The sequence below is a fragment of the Acartia tonsa genome, chromosome 3, assembly GCF_053477335.1.
Source record: "Acartia tonsa isolate MP-2025a chromosome 3, ASM5347733v1, whole genome shotgun sequence".
Lineage (NCBI taxonomy): Eukaryota > Metazoa > Arthropoda > Copepoda > Calanoida > Acartiidae > Acartia > Acartia tonsa.
Genome location: NC_137262.1, coordinates 40320067 through 40340838, shown reverse-complemented (window position 1 = coordinate 40340838; position 20772 = coordinate 40320067). Strand labels below are relative to the sequence as shown.

Genomic DNA, 20772 nt, shown 5'->3' with positions numbered 1-20772 from the left:
ACAATTCCAGGTTCATGTTACAAACACAAATTGTTTCCAACCTAACACTACATAAATCCTTGAATTAGGTTAGTGGTCGGGACTAAATCAAATAAATATTTACTCTCTTTCTGGATAATTGAAAATTTTTAGATTCCGCCTTCTTAAACAGTGTTTATTTGTATTAAATATGTACGAAAATTTATGAAAAACAAAATTATCTTCAGTAAATTAAGATTAATGGTTGAAAAGTTGGAAACTAGTAGTTTGGAACGAACCAATCAAAATGCAATTAAAGTCAGACTTTTCGGGCCACCGTTGATAAAAACTTTGGATATCAGTGCAATTTATAATCCAATGTTCAATCCCTCTCTGAATACAAGAATTCCCAAAACTATCTAGGTATATCATATAACAAATATAATAGGCTTAGCAATGAAATTTATTTCAATACATTTCTTCTTTCACAAGACAAAGAGAGAAAATAATAAACAAGTATGATAATAGTTATAGGTAGCTCTATCTTTGGAACCATTCAATACTGTATCAGGGAGTAGGCCGTTTTTATCATAAAGGGGGTACTAATCATATTAGAAGTAAAAAATGAAGCTTTTCTGCTTAAAAAAAAAAGAATATCATCTTTGATCGCAGATACAAAAATGAAAAAATAAAGTGTTATTTCCTCTTATTCCAAACAAAAAAAAACGTTTCTAAAAGAAAAAAATTCCTAGAATAAGCCAGAAAAGCCTTTTTTCGCAAGATCCGAAAAAAACTGAAGAAATTTGCCACAGAAACGTAGGTTGTAATTAACAATTTTGATAGGCTATTTTACTTTCTTTTATAGTAAGTCCCCCTTATATTCTTAATACCAGATAAATTTCAAATTATATTCATGATTTTGGTTTACAATAATCACCCAACCTTACTCGTTAATTTTAGACTTTTTCAAATGCAAATAATATATTATGAATAATATTTCTATATAAATTCAATGTTTTAGATCAAATTGAAAGCTAATTAATGAGAAATAATATGATTTAGAAATATTCAAGAAAAAGGTAGTTTTAAGGGTGAAAATAGTTCCAGATTATAGAGATAGAAACAAGTAAACATAATTCATTATTTAATTTAAACATACAGTAAATAGTAAATACATAGGATTGGCAAATGAATAGAAAGATTTTCTGGGTTGTTTGGCTGATTTTTTGGCAAGAATTTTGGACCAATTTTTGAGGGAAAGGGATACGAATTAGAAAGACTTTTTGTAAATGTTGTGGTAACTATTTCATAAGGTAACCATTTTAAAATTACAATGATTTGAGAATTCATTAAATCTTTGGAGTTTAATGTTTCAAGAATTTTTTTTTCATTTGCCAATGAACTATAAGACAGAAAAAAGGAACGATCATTAATAATTTTTTTGGTTAATTTTATAAAGTTTTTATGATCGTTATACTTAAGATTAAGGAACATGAAAATGAATAATAAAGATTATAGCAAGCATTACAAAGAATATTTACATTAAATGTGCTTAAATATATAAAATAGAAAATGATTTCAATTTTAAAAACAAAGCACAATTACAATGATATAACTATAGTACAGTAACGAAAATAAGAATTAATAAAGGTAGAAAGTAAAGAGTAAAAAAAGTAAGAAAAAAAGATGGTAAATATGAAATTTTTGGTCTCTATTTATCAATACATTGTAACTAAACATGAAAATATAAATAATATTCAATTATGGTAAAAAAAATCATGTTTTCTGTTATTTTTTCTAACAAAGACAATACTTTGTGACTTTAAAAGAGTAAATAATTGTCTTTTTGTGATACACAAGCAATTTTTTTCATATCATCTTAGGTTTATAATAATACAATTTATTACAGTTAGAATACATAAATACATCACGGTTTTTTCTTTAACTGATTCTTTTTTTTGCGGATTGTCATTTTTATGTATAAGAGATTTTTAATATAATTTTCATTTGATACTACCCTCTAAGTAAAATAAATCTCAGTTATCTAAAAAGATCACAAAATTGTAAGGCCACTTTTTAAAAGGCAGGTAGATTATGTTAAACTCTAAGGACTATTTCAAGGCAGCTTATACATTTTTTTCTCGCTTCAAATGCACAAAATTAAAAATAAATTCATTAAAAAGGCAAAGAACGGTAGAAAGGTTTAGGTAATTAAAAGTTGAAAGTTTTTTACTGTTTACTTTTAGTGTCTTTCATTTAATTAATAAAAAAAATTCTACAAAAATTACCCAACTCTTAATCTTTTATGGATTAACTATTGTTACGTTTTTATTCAGGTAACTTACATAAAATCTTAATTCTACACTAAACAATATAATATTACTATAATATGATTTAGAAAATATATAAATATATCTTGTTTACAACCCTACTCAAAACTAAGGACACAATACATCAATATAAAGATTTATAAGAAAAATACTTTTTGTTCATTTCAGTTTCAGAAAGAGCTTTTAGTTACTTGAAGGCACGCAATGGTTGTAACTTTTAGGCATTTTTAATATTAACAGGATTGTTCCATGAAGAAAAATTGGAGGATTTATCTGCTTAATCATTAAAACTTAGCTATAAAAAGGACAAAATTACGTATAAAAACTGTTTCTTAAATACCAACAAAATATCATTGATTTCACTGCTAGGTAGCAAAACTCTTTCATGGAACAAACCCTTTACATAAAATATGTATAGAAAAATATTTCTACTCACTATGATAAAACATTCTAGAATCATTTTTAGAAATTTTGATATAATTTTTGAACATTTGTTGACATCTGATCAATTTTATCATAAAAAATTTAGAAATGCAGTATTAATTATTTCTTGTTCGAAAAATACATTACAAAACACTTTTTTATAAAAGGATTTTTTCTTTTTTTGTGCTGTAGTTTCTTTTAGGCCTTAGTAATATAAATGAAATACAATACAGTAATATTAATTTTCTCATAAAATCCACGAAAATACCAATTTCTATCTACAATATTGGTAATAATATTTTTCATGCTTAAATCACTGTTTTTACTTGGTATTCTGTTAGAAAATATTTTCTTCATTCATTTGGTAAAACGCATACAGAACGTATATTACTTTTAGCAGCCCTCTTCTATACCCATTCTTTTCAGAAAAAAAATATATGGTAGAAAATGGTTTTGGGTGTATTAGCTTTAAGTTTGGATTGTGCTTTTTGAGAAGGAAACTCTAAGATGCCAGTTCTCTGAGAGGGGGTAGTTGTGCAGCTTGATGAGGGCAGTGATGGCGTCCCCGATGGAGTTCACCTTCACCAGCGCCATCTTACGGTCCTTCTGGAAAAACCTGAATGCCTAAAATAGAAAATATTTTTTACTACAAAGGATTTATTATTACTTAGATCTTACACCAGATTATTATGTACGCTTAGTAAAGTAAAACTTGTAGCTGGCTAAAATATCGACACCCCCCCCCCCTACTAGATGAATGAACTGACTAATAATGATGTCCATGTTAGCAACAAAAATAAACGACAATTTCCCCCTGTTACATTATCCACGGATATATTATATTTATTGTTTCTACTGGTTTGCTTAAAGTCTAAAGGAATCTAAACAAAATTGATTCCCAAAAAAATCAGCTATCCTTTGGGGGGATAAAATTGACGAACTTTTTATCTGTCCTCCAAATATTATTTTAGATTTATTTTGATTGTCGGCTATACCTTATTCCTGTATAGCATATAGGGTTTAAAACAGAATTATAGAGGGATGACAATTAGATTGTCCATTAAAAAATCCCAATGATTCTACATATTTTATTTGTTCATTACTAGATTTTCTTTTCTGTTATGAACAATGTAATTCTTATAGGTACTTTAAATGGATCATTTCTCCCAAAATTATTTTTTTCTGCACATGAAATGTGATATGTAAGTTGAATTACTAATGAAAAAAAGACATAGGTACATTTTCTTTATAAAAATATTCTGCCTAATTAACTAGTAAAATCATGTACACCAGTATCGCAGCAAACAATGAAACCCTACATAATATATTTAGTATTTAGTAGTATAAAAGGAGAAAGACACCTTTATTTTCATCGCAATCATTAATGATAGTCCGTCCAGTGGATGTACTGTAATACCCTAATTATACCTCATCTTGTATGGGCGGGATTCTCCTTAGATTCTCAAATGCCGTAGGCATCCCCAACCATTTAGGAGGGGGAATTTACCCCCCCCCCCCAAAAAAAAAACAATTTTTTTTTTGGGGGGGGGGAATACCCATCCAAAAAATAAATAATTCCTAACAAAACAAATTTTGGCGCGCTTCGCGCGCATTTTTACTACTAATTATTTCATAATTAGGTAGATACCTTTTTACATTATTAAACGCCAACAGATTTCATGGGGGGTAATTACCCTCCACAAGAAAATGTTACCACAGGGGTAAAATTATTTTTTTTTTTTTTGGGGGGGGGGGAATTTGCGCGCCATTTTACCCCCCCCCCCCCCCCAAAAAAAAAGCTTGGACGCCCCTGCTTAACACCCAAGGATTTTAGTAGCATCTAACAAATAACCAGTGCATGTTAATGAGTTGAGCGGTTGATACCCTAGTACTAGGTAGCTGCGCTACTAAAAAGTTGAGTATGAAAAAGAATGTAATGAGGCATCCTAAGCTATTTGCACAAAGACACGACGAGGAATGTAAAGTTGTTGCAAGAAAATTTCGGGTCACTTCTTCGAGATAATTCCCGGCAGAATCGTTTATTCCGACAGTGTATGGACATCACAAAAAACACCAACCTCCTTATTTTTTAAAACTATAATTTTTTAAGGCCCAAGAGGGAGTAGTCCAAAACTAACCTAAACTAAAGTGAATCATAAACTCATTTATATTTCAATAAATTTTCTTTTTGAGTATGTTATTTTAAACGTCTGGTATAAGATCTCATAAACCTATAAAACAATTTTTTAAATACCAGTTTTTGTCCTGGCCTTTTTAAAAGGATATCAAGATAATGCTCCCCAAAATATTATATTTTTTTACATAAAAAATAGGTAAATATTTTATGGAGGAGGCTAACATCTGCCGCCCCATCCGCCCTTTTTGTCAAAGCTACTATTTAAAAATGATGCAGAGGGAAATAAGTAAAATCCACTGAAAAATGCGGTAAATGCATAATTCACGATATAAATCAACCTAATTATGCTAATTTTTCATGTTAAGTGTGAAAGAGTGACTTTAAAACCCCGATTTATTAAAAATTCATCTTGCGTTATAAAATAAGATTAGCTTTTAATAATTTGTTTTACAAAATTTTGTTCTTTTTCACATGAAATAAAACAGTTAGCTATGATTTTTTTCTTTTATAAAAATTGCTTACTATCACTGCGCAACCTGATAAATACTGACCTGAACTTCAATATCAATGGATTTAAATGCGGCCCTGACATCAGCCTCCTCGCCCGGGGGTGCTATGTTCGAGATATGGAGGGTGGAGCTGGGGGGATAGATATTCAGGTAGTTCTTACTTCCTGGCTTCTTAAACCTGTAATAATAGCAAAGTGAAATTATTTTCAACAAAATCAATACGAGAATTTTGTTTGACAGTATTTTAATCCTTATATAAAAGTAACAGGATGTCTATGTGTACTGTGTGTCGTGTCGTCTAACTGTGTGTACCGAAGGATCTCTCTGACCGCTGAACCGATACCGTTCTCCTTTGCAATGTAGCTTATAATAGGTAATGAGAAGGTTTATAACTATTTTGGGGGAGGGTACCAGTCCACCACCCTCCCATGAGAAATCACCCTTAGAATAAAATGAAACTGTCATCGTTAAGGAAGTTATCTAGGTATTATTTGAAACTACTTCCTAATAATGCCCTATAATAATCTTATTTAAAACTAAAAGTTAATGTTATTGTTCAACTCCCTGCGTTTCCTTCAATAAACTTGCATGAATATTTTTTCAGATAAAGAACCTAATCCTAAACACTTTTATGAGTAAGCAATCTTTTAATCATATCATATTACATACAACAGAAAATAAATATAAGCCGTCATGTTAATCTTACACAATCTTTGATCTGAAGCAAAGCTTTAAGTTAGGTAATCTAATAAAGAGAACAAAATATTATTCATTAATAATGAAAATATTGGTATTATGAATATAATGTGTATGTGTAGTATTTGTGTGTTTTTACCCTGAGGGACAGCCCTACCCTACACTCACTTAACCTAACTAATAAGTAAATAAGTAAAAAATTGTGTTCTTGAACTCTTTAAGAGGTGGAAAATTTTAGAATTCTTTTAAATTCTTTATAGTTTAGCGTCCCTGACTCTGTGCGTACCTGTGTAGACTGCTGTTTGTATAATCTTTAGTTAGGCCAGCATCAGGTTGTCCTTCCTTCGGCATCTGCACAGCGTTGTGAATACTGTTCATTACTCGCAACTCTTTACCAAATAATTTCACCTAAAAAGAAAATATTTGTTATGAATGAATGTAATCTTTTTAAAGAAAATTATAAGAGAGAGGTAGGTTTCGGGAAAAATCCGTAAAGGTTATGTGTTTTAAGTTAAAAAACAGTAGTAGAACGATAAAAATTTATGTTAACTTTTTTAAAAAAATGTTTGTCTAGGTATAGTTCTTTTCAATAAGAAATACACATATTTAGTGAATATTATCGTTTTACTACTATTTTTAAGCCTTAAAACACACACCTTTACGGATTTTACCCAAAACCTACCTCTCCCTTTGTATCAGCTGTAACCAACAACGGGATTAATTCGAATATTTGGTAATTTCAGCAGATTTTTTAGTGATTTTGGTGGGCAACGCTTCTTAGTAAAGACGACCTTTATAGATTATTATTTTAAATTTATTTCGCTTGTTGGCTATGCCTTATTTCTGGATTTATTTGTACTAAATATAAACAAGTACTATTCTTTAAGAATTGTATCAATTAAGCCTGAACAAGTGTTATTTTTATGATTACGGTGTTACTTTATCTGAAATGCTAAACAAAGATTTATACTTATATTAATAAACATTAAATTATGAACCTTATAATTGCATATCTTAGTAAAGGATTCGACTAAAAAACTGTCAATTACTTAAAACTGGAACAATCTAAAATTAAATCCACAAAGAGAATGTGAAAGATTAATGCATTTATACTGTTGAAAGGTTTTCTTTGTTTATTCTAGTTTTGTATTTTTCCTTTTCTTTGTTACAAGGGGGGGGGGGAATTCTGACACTTTTGCGTAAACCTGGTGTATAGGCTTTATCTTTGAACTGAGAGGATAGATTATTAGGGATAAAATCATTCTTATATGATGAATTTCCCCCAGATTTAAGATTTTTTGGATAGGCCTCCAGGTTCTAGAGCTCCAGGCCTCCAGGTGGTCTCTTTACAGGTAAAAATGATAATTTTTTTTTTTTTTTTAAGAGTTAGATGTTAGCTTACGACATTAAATATGTATGTTTTTTTCTCCAAATATGTGAATAACAATCAAAAAGATGCATATTTTGTTTTATAAGTTAACCTCTAACTCTTCAAAAAAAAAAATCTTATTTTTAATTTTTACCTGTACAGAGACCACCTGGAGGCCTGGAGCTCTGGAACCTGGAGGCCTATCCAAAAAATCTTAAATCTGGGGGAAATTCATCATATAAGAATGATTTTATCCCTAATAACCTATCCTCTCAGTCCAAAGATAAAGCCTATACACCAGGTTTACGCAAATGTGTCAGAACTCCCCCCCCCCCCCTCCTTGTTAACATAATAATTAACCAGGACATATCACACCTTTTAATACATAAATAGCGCAGCTACTGTAAGATTAGTTCTAGTCGGCACAAATCTATAGGTATTTATCTAATAGGTAAAGGAAAAGATTTAAACTTAAGGCTAGATCATCATTTCTACTAATATGTATAATTATCAATGTTAGACTTGCCAAGTATTCTTGTAGTTATGCACATACTTGTCTCAAGACTTATTGCTGTCCAAATAGTTAAGATTTTCATCCTTGCTATAATGAACAAAACAAAATGCTTCTCAACTTGTGGAAATAATCACGCTTGTTACAGCAAATGTAAAGTATTATGTTTATGCCTTTATTTGAGAGATTCTAATCCCTTAACAAATATCATTATCAAAGCTCTAGACTAAATAAGTTAACATAAAAGACACATGTTTCAAGGGAAACTCATTTATCTAAACAAATTAAACAACTAAAGTAAGTAATTGTCTTCTATATGTGTGTTCGTTTGTGTGTCCATTAAAATATCTAGAACAGCCGAAAAGTTGGATATGATTATTAAACTAAATCTCAAATTTGTAAGTTTTTGTGTTTAGGCTATAATCTTTGAGATAAATCAACAGTATAAATGATAAGAGAAGCGAACCTTTAAAAAAATCTGTATAAAAATCAATAAACCTGGGAGCGTTTAGAAATGAATAACCTTTTATCTTATCTACATACTAAGATACAGCATATAAATAAAATTAATGAAAGTTCATTTACACAGCTGCTCGACAAAAAAAGCGGCAGCTTTTACATTATTTCTTTTTTAAGCGGGGAAATTTTGCATGTTTTTGTAGACAAATATTTAGAACTTTATACAAGAAAATGTCAACTTCAACTTGTGAATATTTGGGCTCAACAAAGATTTTACACAAAAGTAGTTCTTATTTGGTTAGGTTAAGTATTAAAGGTTTGGTAAAGCCCTGCATGACTGCTGCCATTAAGATAGGGCCCCGCAAGATTAAAGCTTTTATACGGTTAACTTAAAAGGTTGAAAGAATAAGGCACAGTGAGCCCAGGAATCCAATTTTGTGGAAAAAATTAATAACTTCCTTATTTTTTAACCAAATCGAACAATTTTTTTTTTAATTGAAGGGTTTTTATAGTACCTTTTACAGAATTAACAAAATTACACCCTCCCCCCCTCCCAAGATGATTGGGGGGCCAAGATATCCCCCCCCAAAGTGAATAATATTCATAATTCTTATCTTAACTTTCTCATTTTTTCCATCAAATTCAATTCTTTTTTTTATTTGAAAGGTATTTAGAGTATTCTGTATTAGATACAAAATCTACTCTAAACCCCCACTGGGGCTACTGGGGAGGGGTTAAAATTCACCCCCCAAAAGGGAAAAAATAAGAGATTTTTCTTCTAATTCGCTTATTTTTAAATCTATTTCAACAAAATGTACTTTGATATATATATATAAGAAAAATTCCTTTAACCTAAAAGTCACCCCCCTCATCCCCAGGGGCGACGAGTGAGGCAAAACATTCCCCCCCCCCCTCCCCCTGCTTAAAACAATGTAAAATATTGATACTTTGACAAATTTTTACTTAATTTAAAATTAAATATTTTAACTAGCAGATGAAAAGATTTTAAATTTTATTCACCTCTGCCCCCCCCCCCCACGGCCCCTCCTTTTCGTTCTGTTAATAGGGGCCGGGGGGGGGGGGGGGGGGGGGGCAGGACCAGGTCAGCCTAGAACCACTCATCCCCTGCCTTAAATTAAATGAACTACTTTATTTATATTTTTGTGAAAATTTAGGCTAGGCTGGTCCGGGCTGCCCTCCCTCCCCCACAAATTATCCGCCCCCCCCCCCCATAATTTTTTGTTTCCGGCCTAGCTGGCCAAAAACAAACATTTACAAAAAAAATTAAGATCTTACTAAATTTAAAGTTGATCAATTCAATTGCTGGCGGATTTTAAAGGGGGTTTGAAATTGACTAATAGGATGACAAGAGATGAAGCTTGCCCTTGGGGTATAACCAAAGGGTGTAGGAAAAAGGGAATGGCAGGCTAGCTGCTGGCTAGATGGTATAAAAATACTGTTAAATTAGGTTGCCAAATTTAATCTAACTATTTACTATGCAATAGTCAATCGATGTTTTTATAATTTAAATTTTTACAAAAAAATAATTTTAGTATCATTTATATATATTTTTTTTAGTTTTACAATGTATTATATGAAATCATTGAGCCAAATTATGCCATAAATGATTTGGCGAACTGTATTTTCTTGGAAGCCAGCAAGATCCTACAGTTAAACAGAGAGAAAAATACAGACAGACAATCAATTATATGCTACACATTTCCCGCGTTTTAATCAATTAGTCAATTATAATTAATTGATCAGTCAACATGCTTTTGACATTTAGCATTACTAATAGACATGTCATAGATTACCTTGATAAAGAACCTTGGATGAGCAAAGACAAAGCAAGTATAGTTCTGCCAAAGATACTGTCTGATTTAAACATTAAAAACCTTGATACGAGTGAAGAAAAGAAGTTTAGAAATCAAATTAGAAACTTGATTGTAGAAAAACATAAAATTATTGTAAAGAAACCTAAAAATGATAATGAGAATACTAAGTTTTGTAACCATATTTGTTTCCAAATCAAAAATGCAGAGGATGAACCACAAGAAAGGGGGGGGGGGGGGCATATTTACATATCCTATATTTTTTTTTGGGGGGGGGGGGTTGAGTCAACAAACATTCAGTCTTAATTTTATTTATAAGAAGAAAAATTGAAGAATTTTTTTTTTTATTTTGGAAAGGGGGCGATTTTTTTTCTTGGGGCGATTTCTCTTTAGAGGGTGGTAGTACCCTCTTCCAAAATATCCAAAATAGTTATTAACCTTTGCAGGACTTATATGAACCTATTTTAAGGAGAACCATATCAGTTCAGTGATTAGCAAGATCCTTCTGTTTCTTTTATAGGATTATACACTAAATTTAGCTTAATAAAGTTGCATATGACCTTTACAAAAATGTCTATAGAGCTTAAGCAACTAAGTGAAAGTTAATAAGACCAACGGGATCTTCTTATATATTGCCTAAATAATGCTAGAACTCAATCCTAAAAGTTTTCATCTCGTTGCTAAAAAGATCAAGGTAATTGAATCAGAGCATAAAAAAATATTCAATGTGCTTTATCTTGCAATTTCACTGACTTTCTTTAATATGGATTTAAGAGGTTTTTTTATACAAAACTATTTTGTTTCTTGTTATCCAGCGTTAGATAATTGCACAACGGTTCTAAAATGGTATTACATTACGTTTTAAGGTAATATTTGATTAAATGGCAGGTAAAACAAAAAAATAAAAAATAAACATTTTTTTGGGAGATTTTTGTATCTAAATTCCGTGAATTCCAGGGTAACAACTTCAGAAGGCCATAAAAACTTTAATTTTTTATATTTTTCATTGATTTAAAAGTGCAAACCTCCTCTAATATGATGAATATTAACATAGACATTTAAACTAATTGATTTTCTAAAGTTCGATTTTTGAGCCTAAATATTTTTTTCCACAAAGTTGGATTCCTGGGCTCACTGTGTAAGGTGCTGCAATTACAGATTAGAGGTATAATAAAAAGTTTTAAAATTGCAGCAATTTGTACCTTAGGAATTTAAAAGCAATTTACAAAGTAATCTACGATCAATATAAACTTTTTTTCGAACATAACAAAGCAAATAAGTTTATTGAACTTAAACATATTGCTTTTAAAGTAAATACTTTGAAAATATTTTGTAAATTTAAAGTTTTCTTATTGTTACCCCAAATCTTTTTGCACTGAACTTTAAAGTACAAACACAAAAGTTTATTGTCTAATGTTTAATTTTGGGATAACCTTTATCTAATAAAATGTTGCTTTATTTGTTTAATAAAAAAGCCTTTTGAATATTTCTTGATATATTAAAGAATTTTAACAAAAAATCTGTTAACTACCTACAGGTTTTTATCCAAAGATGGCGCAATTATTCATAACAGATTCAGATGTAAGTGTGTTAAAACATACAATGTTTACTGATTTCGAAACAGTTAATTATTGAGTATCTACTCTGCTAAAAATGCTACATTGTTGATAGTTTTGACACATAATAAATAAACAGAAAGCTTTCTACGAAACAAGATTAATGATTAACCCGACCCCTTCCATATTATTAATTACATTTTTAACTCTATAATATTTGTTTTTAACATTATTAAAGGACAATTTTGTCCATATGTAGCAAAACATTTTGAGTTAAAATTATTTTATGTAAAAAGAGCAATGAAGTGTTATACATAATAATTTTGAAAGAAATTATTTAAAATAATTTTCTTCTAATCTATGATTAAGCCGACCTCTTATTAACCTCAATTTATATTTATCAATAAAAAATTATTACTATAAGCATGAACAAATAGCTCATTAAACGCATGGCTTTGTAACTAATAAATACTTCTAATGTAACGGAGAGATCTATCTATTCAATTCAAAGTAAGAAAATCGCCCTAATCGAAGAAAACGAAGTAGTGGGTTTCGTCGTGTTTTCACAGCAGGTTTTTAGGTTAGGTTATGTAAATAATAATGATTGCCCCTCAGGGTTAGGAAATAGGCCCCGAAGGAGCTAGAAATATGAGAAAGGCTACTGTGAAAATACGACGAAACCCGCTACATTGTTTCTTTCCATGATTCAAATGTTTTATTTCTACAATGTCGAGCGCTTGATCTAAATATTCGTACATTTGCACAAATTATGCATCAATATCATTTGTAATCAAATTAGTTATAGAGTATCTTTACACCCCAAACAAGCATGCGTTAAAAAAAGACAAATTGGCCTAAAAATGCAATTTGTTGATGAGCTCACACACAAATATTTTCTAAAGAAACAATTATCTAATTGAAGCATTTTAAACTACAGAAAAAAAACAAGAAACAAACTGTCATAGATCCAAACCAAGAGCAACAACTTAACTACCTAACAATTGATAAAGTAGAAATATTAAAGATTCTACTGAAAACGCGTAACTTTTAAAAATAAAAAAAAATTTATCCTTAAAATACGACATAATCAGTGATATAAGCAAAGAAGGATATATAGAGATGCTACGCATTTAAAAAAAAACAAAGATTCTAGCAATGAGATCACTTTTTATGTGTGAAGAACAAAAACATTGCCCTAATTTGTCATCTCTTTCTTTCTAACATTTTTTTAAATTCTTAAAACTTACTATTAAAGAGAATTTAGATAGTCCTTAAATATTTTAGAAAAAGTTCTATATCTAATAGGTAGATTTTTAAAATCTTTTTTTATATACTTTTCATATGAAACTATATGTTTTAAGGACAGTTGGAGAAAAAATAAAGAAATCAAAATACGATAAGGGGTAGTTTCACGAAATGCATTTGAACTTAATTTAGTGAACCGCATATTTTTTCCTAGTTAATGGGTTAAACTACATTTATATAGCATATAATTGAAATAAATTTAAATTTATACCACGTAGTTTTTAAAATATCAAGACTTGAAAATTGTCTTTTTGTGATGTATGCAATTTAAAAAGACGATTTTCAAGTCTTGATATTTTAAAAACTACGTGGTAGAAAATTGAAATTCTTTCAAATATATGCCATATAAATGTAGTTTAACCATTTAACCAGGATAAAATATGCGGTTCACTAAATTAATTTCAAGTGCATTTCGTGAAACTACCCCTTTGATATGCTGTAGTAAGGTTTTTTGTCTAAATCTTAAGAAGTGGTTGAATTTTCTATTACGAACCCTCCACTGCATATCATATTTTCAGATTTAAACTCTTCTCTGCCCCAGTGATAAAAGAGCTGCTGGATGCCAGGGGTGCAGCCGCAAGTTTATTATAAAGAAGCTCTATCATAGTCTAGTCAGAGTTGTCCAGTGTGTCAGTTGGTAATGTTTATGCGTGTGTGTGTATGTGTGTGTGTGTACTGGACTATACAGCAAATCCGTATTTCATGTATCTTTGGTACAAGGGCGATTTTAGAGACATGCCCTCTTAAAAAGTAGATGTACTAGGTACTAAAGAGAAAATAGTATACAAGTTTTGATTTTCATGTAATGACATTTAGAAATGTGTTTCATAAACTTTTAAATGTTACACAGCTCATAGAAAAAAATGTCATCAAAATCTTAAGGAAGCGTTGTATTAAATTCGGCTTTAGACATGACTTTTTTTCTATGCAATGCATATATGTTCAATAACATGCTCATAAAAAATACATTGTTATTTTTAGCAAGGGTAAGACAAAAGAGATTTTTATGGAATGGGTTAAATACACTTTTCAATTGTGCTTAGAGATGTGTTATCATAAGCTTGTTACGTGACGTTACAGTATCGTCAAAGTAAGCAATATAGTAGCTACTCTAACAAAAAAGTATTGAGCCTTTATCTTTTTAGGCACATAGAAATATTAAATAAGTTCAACCTTATCTCAAACAAAATCCCTTGACTTGACAAAAAATTGCAACTTCACACGTTTTAACACAAATAAAAAAGACTACGTAATAATAAAATTTTAATTTTAAGGTACTTAATATATTTAATAAAAATATATTTTTTGAACAGATTGTTAATTTAGTGTTAGAATTGACCCATTTGACAAAACATCATAAGGAAAAAGGATAAGAGGATGAATACTCACCCCAATTTCATTGTAAAATATTACTTCCCCCCTACTAAAATAATTTGTCTGCTATTTATCTAAACCGTCCGCGGCTTTTTGCATCTTAATCATAACCTATTCTATATATGTAAAAAAAAATATAAAAAAATTTTATCTTATCAATTATTATTATTTTTCTGTAATTTATTATGTTTTTAAAAAAATTAAAGAAAATATTTTAAATACAATTTGATTTAGAATCTTAAAAAACAAACAGCCGCGGACGGTCTTAGTGCAGCAGAAAAGTATGTTTCGCCTAGTTTAAAAATAGGAGGGTTCACCTTTTATGATCAAAAAAAATTTTTTTTTTTCAAATTAGCCTAAATGTAATATTTAAATCTAATTAACATGATAAAACTTTTAAATGTTTACTAATAAAAAATTAATAGTTTAGCTCTCAGCCACCAGGTTCGCTAGTTGTCTACTTCAAAGACATACATTAAAACTAAGGCTAAATATTAAATAAAAAATTTCATAACTGAATAATCTAAATAAGTGAATAATCTGTAATGCTATCTATGTTATTTCTCAGACAATACTCGTTTATACAATATCTTTAACATTTTCAAGTGATGTTATTTACCCCTCAGGGTTTGGCCCTTTAGTGACAAAAATCCAAAACAAGAAAAATACAGGCAAAATAAAAATTTATAAACGCTTTGATATTCTAGTTCTATATCCAAAGCTAGATGGCACTGAAAAACTGATTATTATAATTTACAATCAAATGTTCATATTAGATTTGTAAAAACGTTTATTTATTAAAAAATATAAGTTAGATAGACTGCAATATAAATCTTATAAGCTAATAATGAGTGTTATGATTAAAGTCAGTAGCAAAGTCATGAAAAATTAATAATGATAATTTTATATTCTTCCATTAGGTTTCATCAGAATGGATGATAATTCAAAATATTTCTATTTCATCCTATAAAAATTAGATTTATGCTTCAAACAGCAACTATATTTGTCTTGAAATTATATTTAATTTTAAGATATTCCCATTTTGAAAAGTGGTGGAATAACATTAAAAATTCAGCGCGGCAATTGCTCAATATAGGCCTCTAGGCCCACTGCCTATTTTAGTCCTTCAAATACCTCGATTTCTCTCTTTTATTATTTTCTCTATGCAAAACATGCATTTTTTACACAAAATTTTTGCAAAACCGTGTTGACAAATATGACCTGTTATATTGTGATTATACACATTCAAATAAAAGCGTGAAAAACGTAGGATTTTTTAAAGTTAAAGATGTTAATTTTATAGTATTTCAAGTTAATATACCTACTATATATTATAATGTACCTTTTGACCTAAATTGAAGAATACTGTATGTTTACTAACCTTATCAAGGTTTGCAATAGCTTGCAAGGCTTGTTGTGGTTCGCTCATTTGGATGAGAGCTGTGTCTTTCTTGTTGAACAAAATCTTAACCCGCTGTACATCCCCGTACACACCAAACAGCATAAACAAATGATCCGGCTCAATCACAGTCTCGTTCAGGTTGGACACCAACAGCACAGTGTTGGCTCCCGGCGGACCGGTCAGGCCAGGCAGCCGGACGCCTTGCTGGGCACCAGCTGCCAACGCGGCTGCGGCCGCCGCCTGGTAAGGAAAGCCTGCGGCCATACCGGGTAATGCAAGAGTGCCGGGTATGGCGGTTGCAGCGGCAAACTGGTTTAGGCCAGTCAAGCCGGCAAGTCCCATGGCGGCGAAAGGAGAACCCAGCATACCTAAAACGAGAAACATGATATTATAATTCTTTAATCTAAAGACTTCTAACAATTTTATTCATAATACTAAAGTTGCATTAATTCTGATGTTTTGACACATAAACCCAATAATACAGTAAAAAATATCTTTTACCTAACTGTTGCTGGGTAGCCAGGGCTGTGGTTTGATGTAACGATGACATATCCATAGTTGGATCCCCGCTGGGCAGGTTGGGATTATTATAATCCCGGCTCTTATCATTGTTATATTTAACATTAAGGTTTGATAATTTTGAATATTCAATTCTGAGTGTGCAGCAAGCATTGTATATGTTCTGTCCGTCAAGTGATAGCTTAGCGGCCTGCGCTGTTATCACATCCGGATATTGAATTAAAGCCTGAAATTAAAATTATTTAAGTTACTTAGATGATACCAATTTGTCTTTAAAAACGAGCCAAAATCCCTAAGATAGCTATTTAATAATCCTTTCCTTTAGGGTTTTTGCTCTAGTTCTAAGTGCTTGAATCAGTGGCGTGTAAAACAATTCACCAGGGGGTGTAAAAGGGAAAGCAGGCATTCCTAATTTCTATTTTAAGGGGGGCGTTGAAACCCCTCCACAACCCCCTATTACATACCACTACTTGACATGTCTATCTGTCCGTATAACTATCTGATGCAAAAGATCCCAGAAACTACATGTTTCAGCTTTTTAGAGAAACTTCCTAATCGACCAGTACCTAACTTAGGTTTTTTTTAAAAGTAAAACAAAATTTAAGCTCTATATAATTTTTCTAATTTTTAAATAAATTCATCTACTCTTATAAAAAAGAAAACTATTTGAAGTAAAAAAAAAGGTAGGTATTTTTCTTATTTTTGTTTTTGGACAAATTACCTGGAAATTATTATTCTTTGTGAAGGTCACAATCTTCATGACCTTGCCCACCCTGGAAAATATCTGGTGGATAACATCCAGGGTCACAGGATATACCATATGTTCTACTATTACTCGTAGCACTGTATTTACACCTCCAGTCTACAACGTACGTCAAAATTATAGGATAACTACCGATTTAAGAATCTATTTATGGGTAGTTTTATATGCACCCCAACATATTAGAGCTATACATTCGTAGGATGAAATCCTCTAGAATCATATTAAAAGATATGTAGCGTAAAGATTCCATAATATATTAGAAATCAATCGGTTTAGTAGTTAGCAAGATTATGACGCATAAACAAAGACCATACTACTTCAAATAATAATAAAAAAGTAAAATCACTTGGTATTCTAAAAATAAATAAACTTTAAAAATCTTTTATGAATCAATCCTTTCTTATAAATAAAAGCATGAAATACGATATGTAATGTAACATTATTCTAAATGATTCATTTTAATTTTCTGAACAAGATGCAAGCAACTTTTATTGGCATTTCCGGATAATTTTTCAACTTAAATGCTTTGATTTTGCCAAAAAATCCTATAGATACAAGGTCAAATAAATACATGATTACTCATAAATAAAGTGCTTTTTCTAAAAAAAGATACAACTTAAAAAATCGGGAATTTAAGGACTTTAAATCAGAAAAAAAACTAATTTGTCTACAACCTTCATAAGAGTCATTATTAGCACTTTAAGATATCAACTTCATGTATTGTATTAGACTCAAATTAAAATATACAAAACATACCTATAGGTATTTGATTTTTCTTCAGATATAATATATATATTTAAAAAACCTGCTTACCGTTTCTTTTCCATCCGAACCCGCAAGGGCCTGTGCCGCCTGTAGGGCTGCTTGGGCGCTAGCACTGGAGTTTGAATGAGTTTGATCAGTCTTTAGTTTTGTGTGGGTTGAGAATTGAACGTAAACGGACCTAAAAATTTTAAAATGACTTATGTTCAATCAAAAGATATTTATGGTTATTTAGCAAATAAGGTTTTGTTACTTTAAGAATATTGAATTTTATAAATTGAACAAAAAATGGCCTACCTATCTCTGAGCTGTGCAACACAGTTTGTGAAATAATTGACCATAGCCACAGCCGCAGATTCATCCTCCATCTCCAGGAAAGCCTGGTTCTTCCCCTTTAGCACCAACACATTGCTGACCCTGCCGAAGGGGATGCCCAGATGGATGATCTCGGCCTCCGTAACATCGTTGGGGATGTTACGGATGTGAATAACTTTGGAGGGAGCTCCGACTTTGGTTTCTACTTTGATTCTTTTAGCGTCCTGGTTGTTGTTATCATGACCGTTAGTTGTCAGGTATTGTTCCATGTCTAAAGTCTCCATGCTTCCTATTTATATCAATCTTTTAAAGTTTAGCACAAACGGAAGATCAAACATAAAAAATTAATTTTACTTATCTAAAGAATTGAAATGAGGAAAACATTTTCTAGAACACCCAAAAGTAAGATTTAAAAATATAAAAAGCACATAGGTAGATACATCACAATTCATTTTAACATAATGCTAAACTCAAAAGACTTATTCAAGGGAGGTGTATCTATAACTTTTTTGGGTTATGTTAAGTTACTAGGTTTTCATTTTTTTCTTTTTCTTCAGAACTGATTTAGACTTGTATTTGCTGTGCTTCAAATGAATAATAAAATTATTCTTCTTTTCATAATATACAACAGAATTGGAAAGATTTTTAAGGGGGTTAATCTCTATGAAATAAAACAACTTCAGTATTGAAATGAGAAGGATGTTAGAATAAAACTAAATACAAAGAAAGAAAAGAATGTTATACTTACTTTTAGTCATTAAATCTAATGTATAATTTTGAAAGTATAGATGGATAGAAAGATAGTAAAGAAGAGAGAGAAGGCACGACACACAGCTCCAAAGATCTAAGACAAGGACAACACATATCATTATACAAATAAACCTTTAAAATAATAAATGATAGATAGAATAAAATAGAAGATGCATGTGTAAACATTGATATTTTAAGACATTTTGTATTTATGATTAGTATTAAAAATTAAATCTCTACCTATTCAAATATATATATGTAGAAAAAGGTTAAATTCTTATTAAAATACAATATAAAGGACATTTCATTTTAAGAGATTTTCTATCTAGATAGATAAAGATATATATGCAAGAGTAAGAAAAAAAGTATAATATTTACCTTTATAGAGGAAAAGGAGTTGTCTTAAATAAGTTACATTAATTCTGAAATCAAATAGCTAGTTGTTAAGTTTATACAAAATTTTATTGTAAATTAAATAAGTAATGATGATAGGTATAACATACCTATTAATACTTTTAGGTGGTAGATTTAAAGCTTTTCTCTTAATAATACAAATACATACTTTAAAAAAAAAAATTCATCTGGCAATTCAACTTTCTCTATGATTACTTAATTTACTTAATGTATATGAAAAAGATACTTATTAGACGTCAAATATGTAAAAATGAGAAAGCTAATAATTATTTTGTGCGCTTATTAGCATTAAATATTAAAATTAATATACTTAGCACTAAACTAAGGTAAAACAATAATTCATTAAAAGGAAAGGCACAAACAGTAACAATATATTAATGATTATGATTAATAGCTCAGGGATCCAAAGGGATAAGACAATGGACGATAAATCAATGTACATAATCTCCAAAGAAGATAAACCAAAATTACTCATTCCGAAGATGAAATTATTTGTTGAAAAGTTTGGACACTGCTAGTTTTAACCAACCAATCAAGATTTTGAAAAAGTACCCACAGTTTTTAAACAAACATATAAATCTTTGGGTACTAGTTCAATATTTCCCTCCCTCCTTGTAAATATAACTATTTAGAAAGGGCACAGTTTTACATATTTATAATATTAACAATAAATATGCTTATTTGTAAAGCACAAACAAAGGGAGCAATTATATATCATCATACACACACACAATTTCACAGATACGCGGTGAATGATCACCGTATGTAGTATATACAAATCATATACAAATAAATGAATATAAATATTAAATTTCAACTATTTTTTAAATGACATGTTCGAATTTTTTACCAATTTTTGTGTCGAATAATTGAATTAAGATTTGTCTATTAAAATAAAAAAGAGTTAAATTATTTGTCTATGGAAAAACACCGCTTTCTCTTAGCTTACAAGGGGTAATATTTAGTATTTTTTCTTTTAATTAAAAAAATAATGTTCTTTTATTTTTCATTTTAAATTGATTCTTAAAATCAAAATCAATGATTTTATTTAATAAAAAGATAAAATATTTACCCCTCAATGAAATCAGCTGTCATTTAAATTGACTTTTTTAAAAACCCAAATAGCTAGCTTTTTATACAAACAATTTCTCTTAAAATTTTATTTTAAATTATAAAACCATTCTAATTTTGAGTTTTTATGATAAAATTAGAAGCTAGCTTTTTACTTTTTTGTATTATTTAAAAAATTTCGTCCTTGCCGGGAGCTTGGTGTACACAAAACAAACCAACAAACAAACGGCTTTTAGTAAAAAAGCTCTAATCTTAAAAAAATTTTTTAAAATAAAATTATATAATTATATAGTTTACTTATAGCCTTACCTTATTTG

The 20772-nt window shown here is 30.0% G+C and overlaps 1 protein-coding gene across 4 annotated transcripts; it reads right to left on the bottom strand.

Moving 5' to 3' along the window:
- Positions 1-403: 403 nt before the first annotated feature.
- On the bottom strand, positions 404-19389 carry heph (polypyrimidine tract-binding protein 1 heph). Of its 4 annotated transcripts, none has more exons than XR_013877645.1 (11): positions 19349-19388; positions 18969-19064; positions 18203-18509; positions 17957-18086; positions 17102-17242; positions 16363-16606; positions 15841-16229; positions 6340-6461; positions 5400-5535; positions 2685-3335; positions 404-2502 (listed from the first exon to the last, which is right to left on the bottom strand). XR_013877645.1 is itself a non-coding variant. In XM_080153957.1 (10 exons), the coding sequence occupies exons 2-10, from the start codon at positions 18976-18978 to the stop codon at positions 3180-3182; spliced, it is 1635 nt and encodes a 544-aa protein (XP_080010083.1). In that variant the 5' UTR covers positions 18979-19064; positions 19349-19388; the 3' UTR covers positions 404-3179. The 4 variants fall into 4 exon arrangements, 2 of the variants coding, with proteins under 2 accessions (XP_080010083.1, XP_080010084.1); XR_013877646.1 differs by having other exon boundaries at positions 2692-3335; XM_080153957.1 differs by having other exon boundaries at positions 404-3335.
- Positions 19390-20772: the final 1383 nt, after the last annotated feature.

What these genes read in the sequence shown, in the direction of transcription:
- heph (XM_080153957.1), bottom strand. An exon ending in CAAAGAATAATAATTTCCAG is followed by an intron (nt 16,607 to 17,101) that starts GTAATTTGTCCA and finishes TTTTAATTTCAG; the next exon opens with GCTTTAATTCAATATCCGGA. An exon ending in CTATTGCAAACCTTGATAAG is followed by an intron (nt 6,462 to 15,840) that starts GTTAGTAAACAT and finishes TTTTCTTTTTAG; the next exon opens with GTGAAATTATTTGGTAAAGA.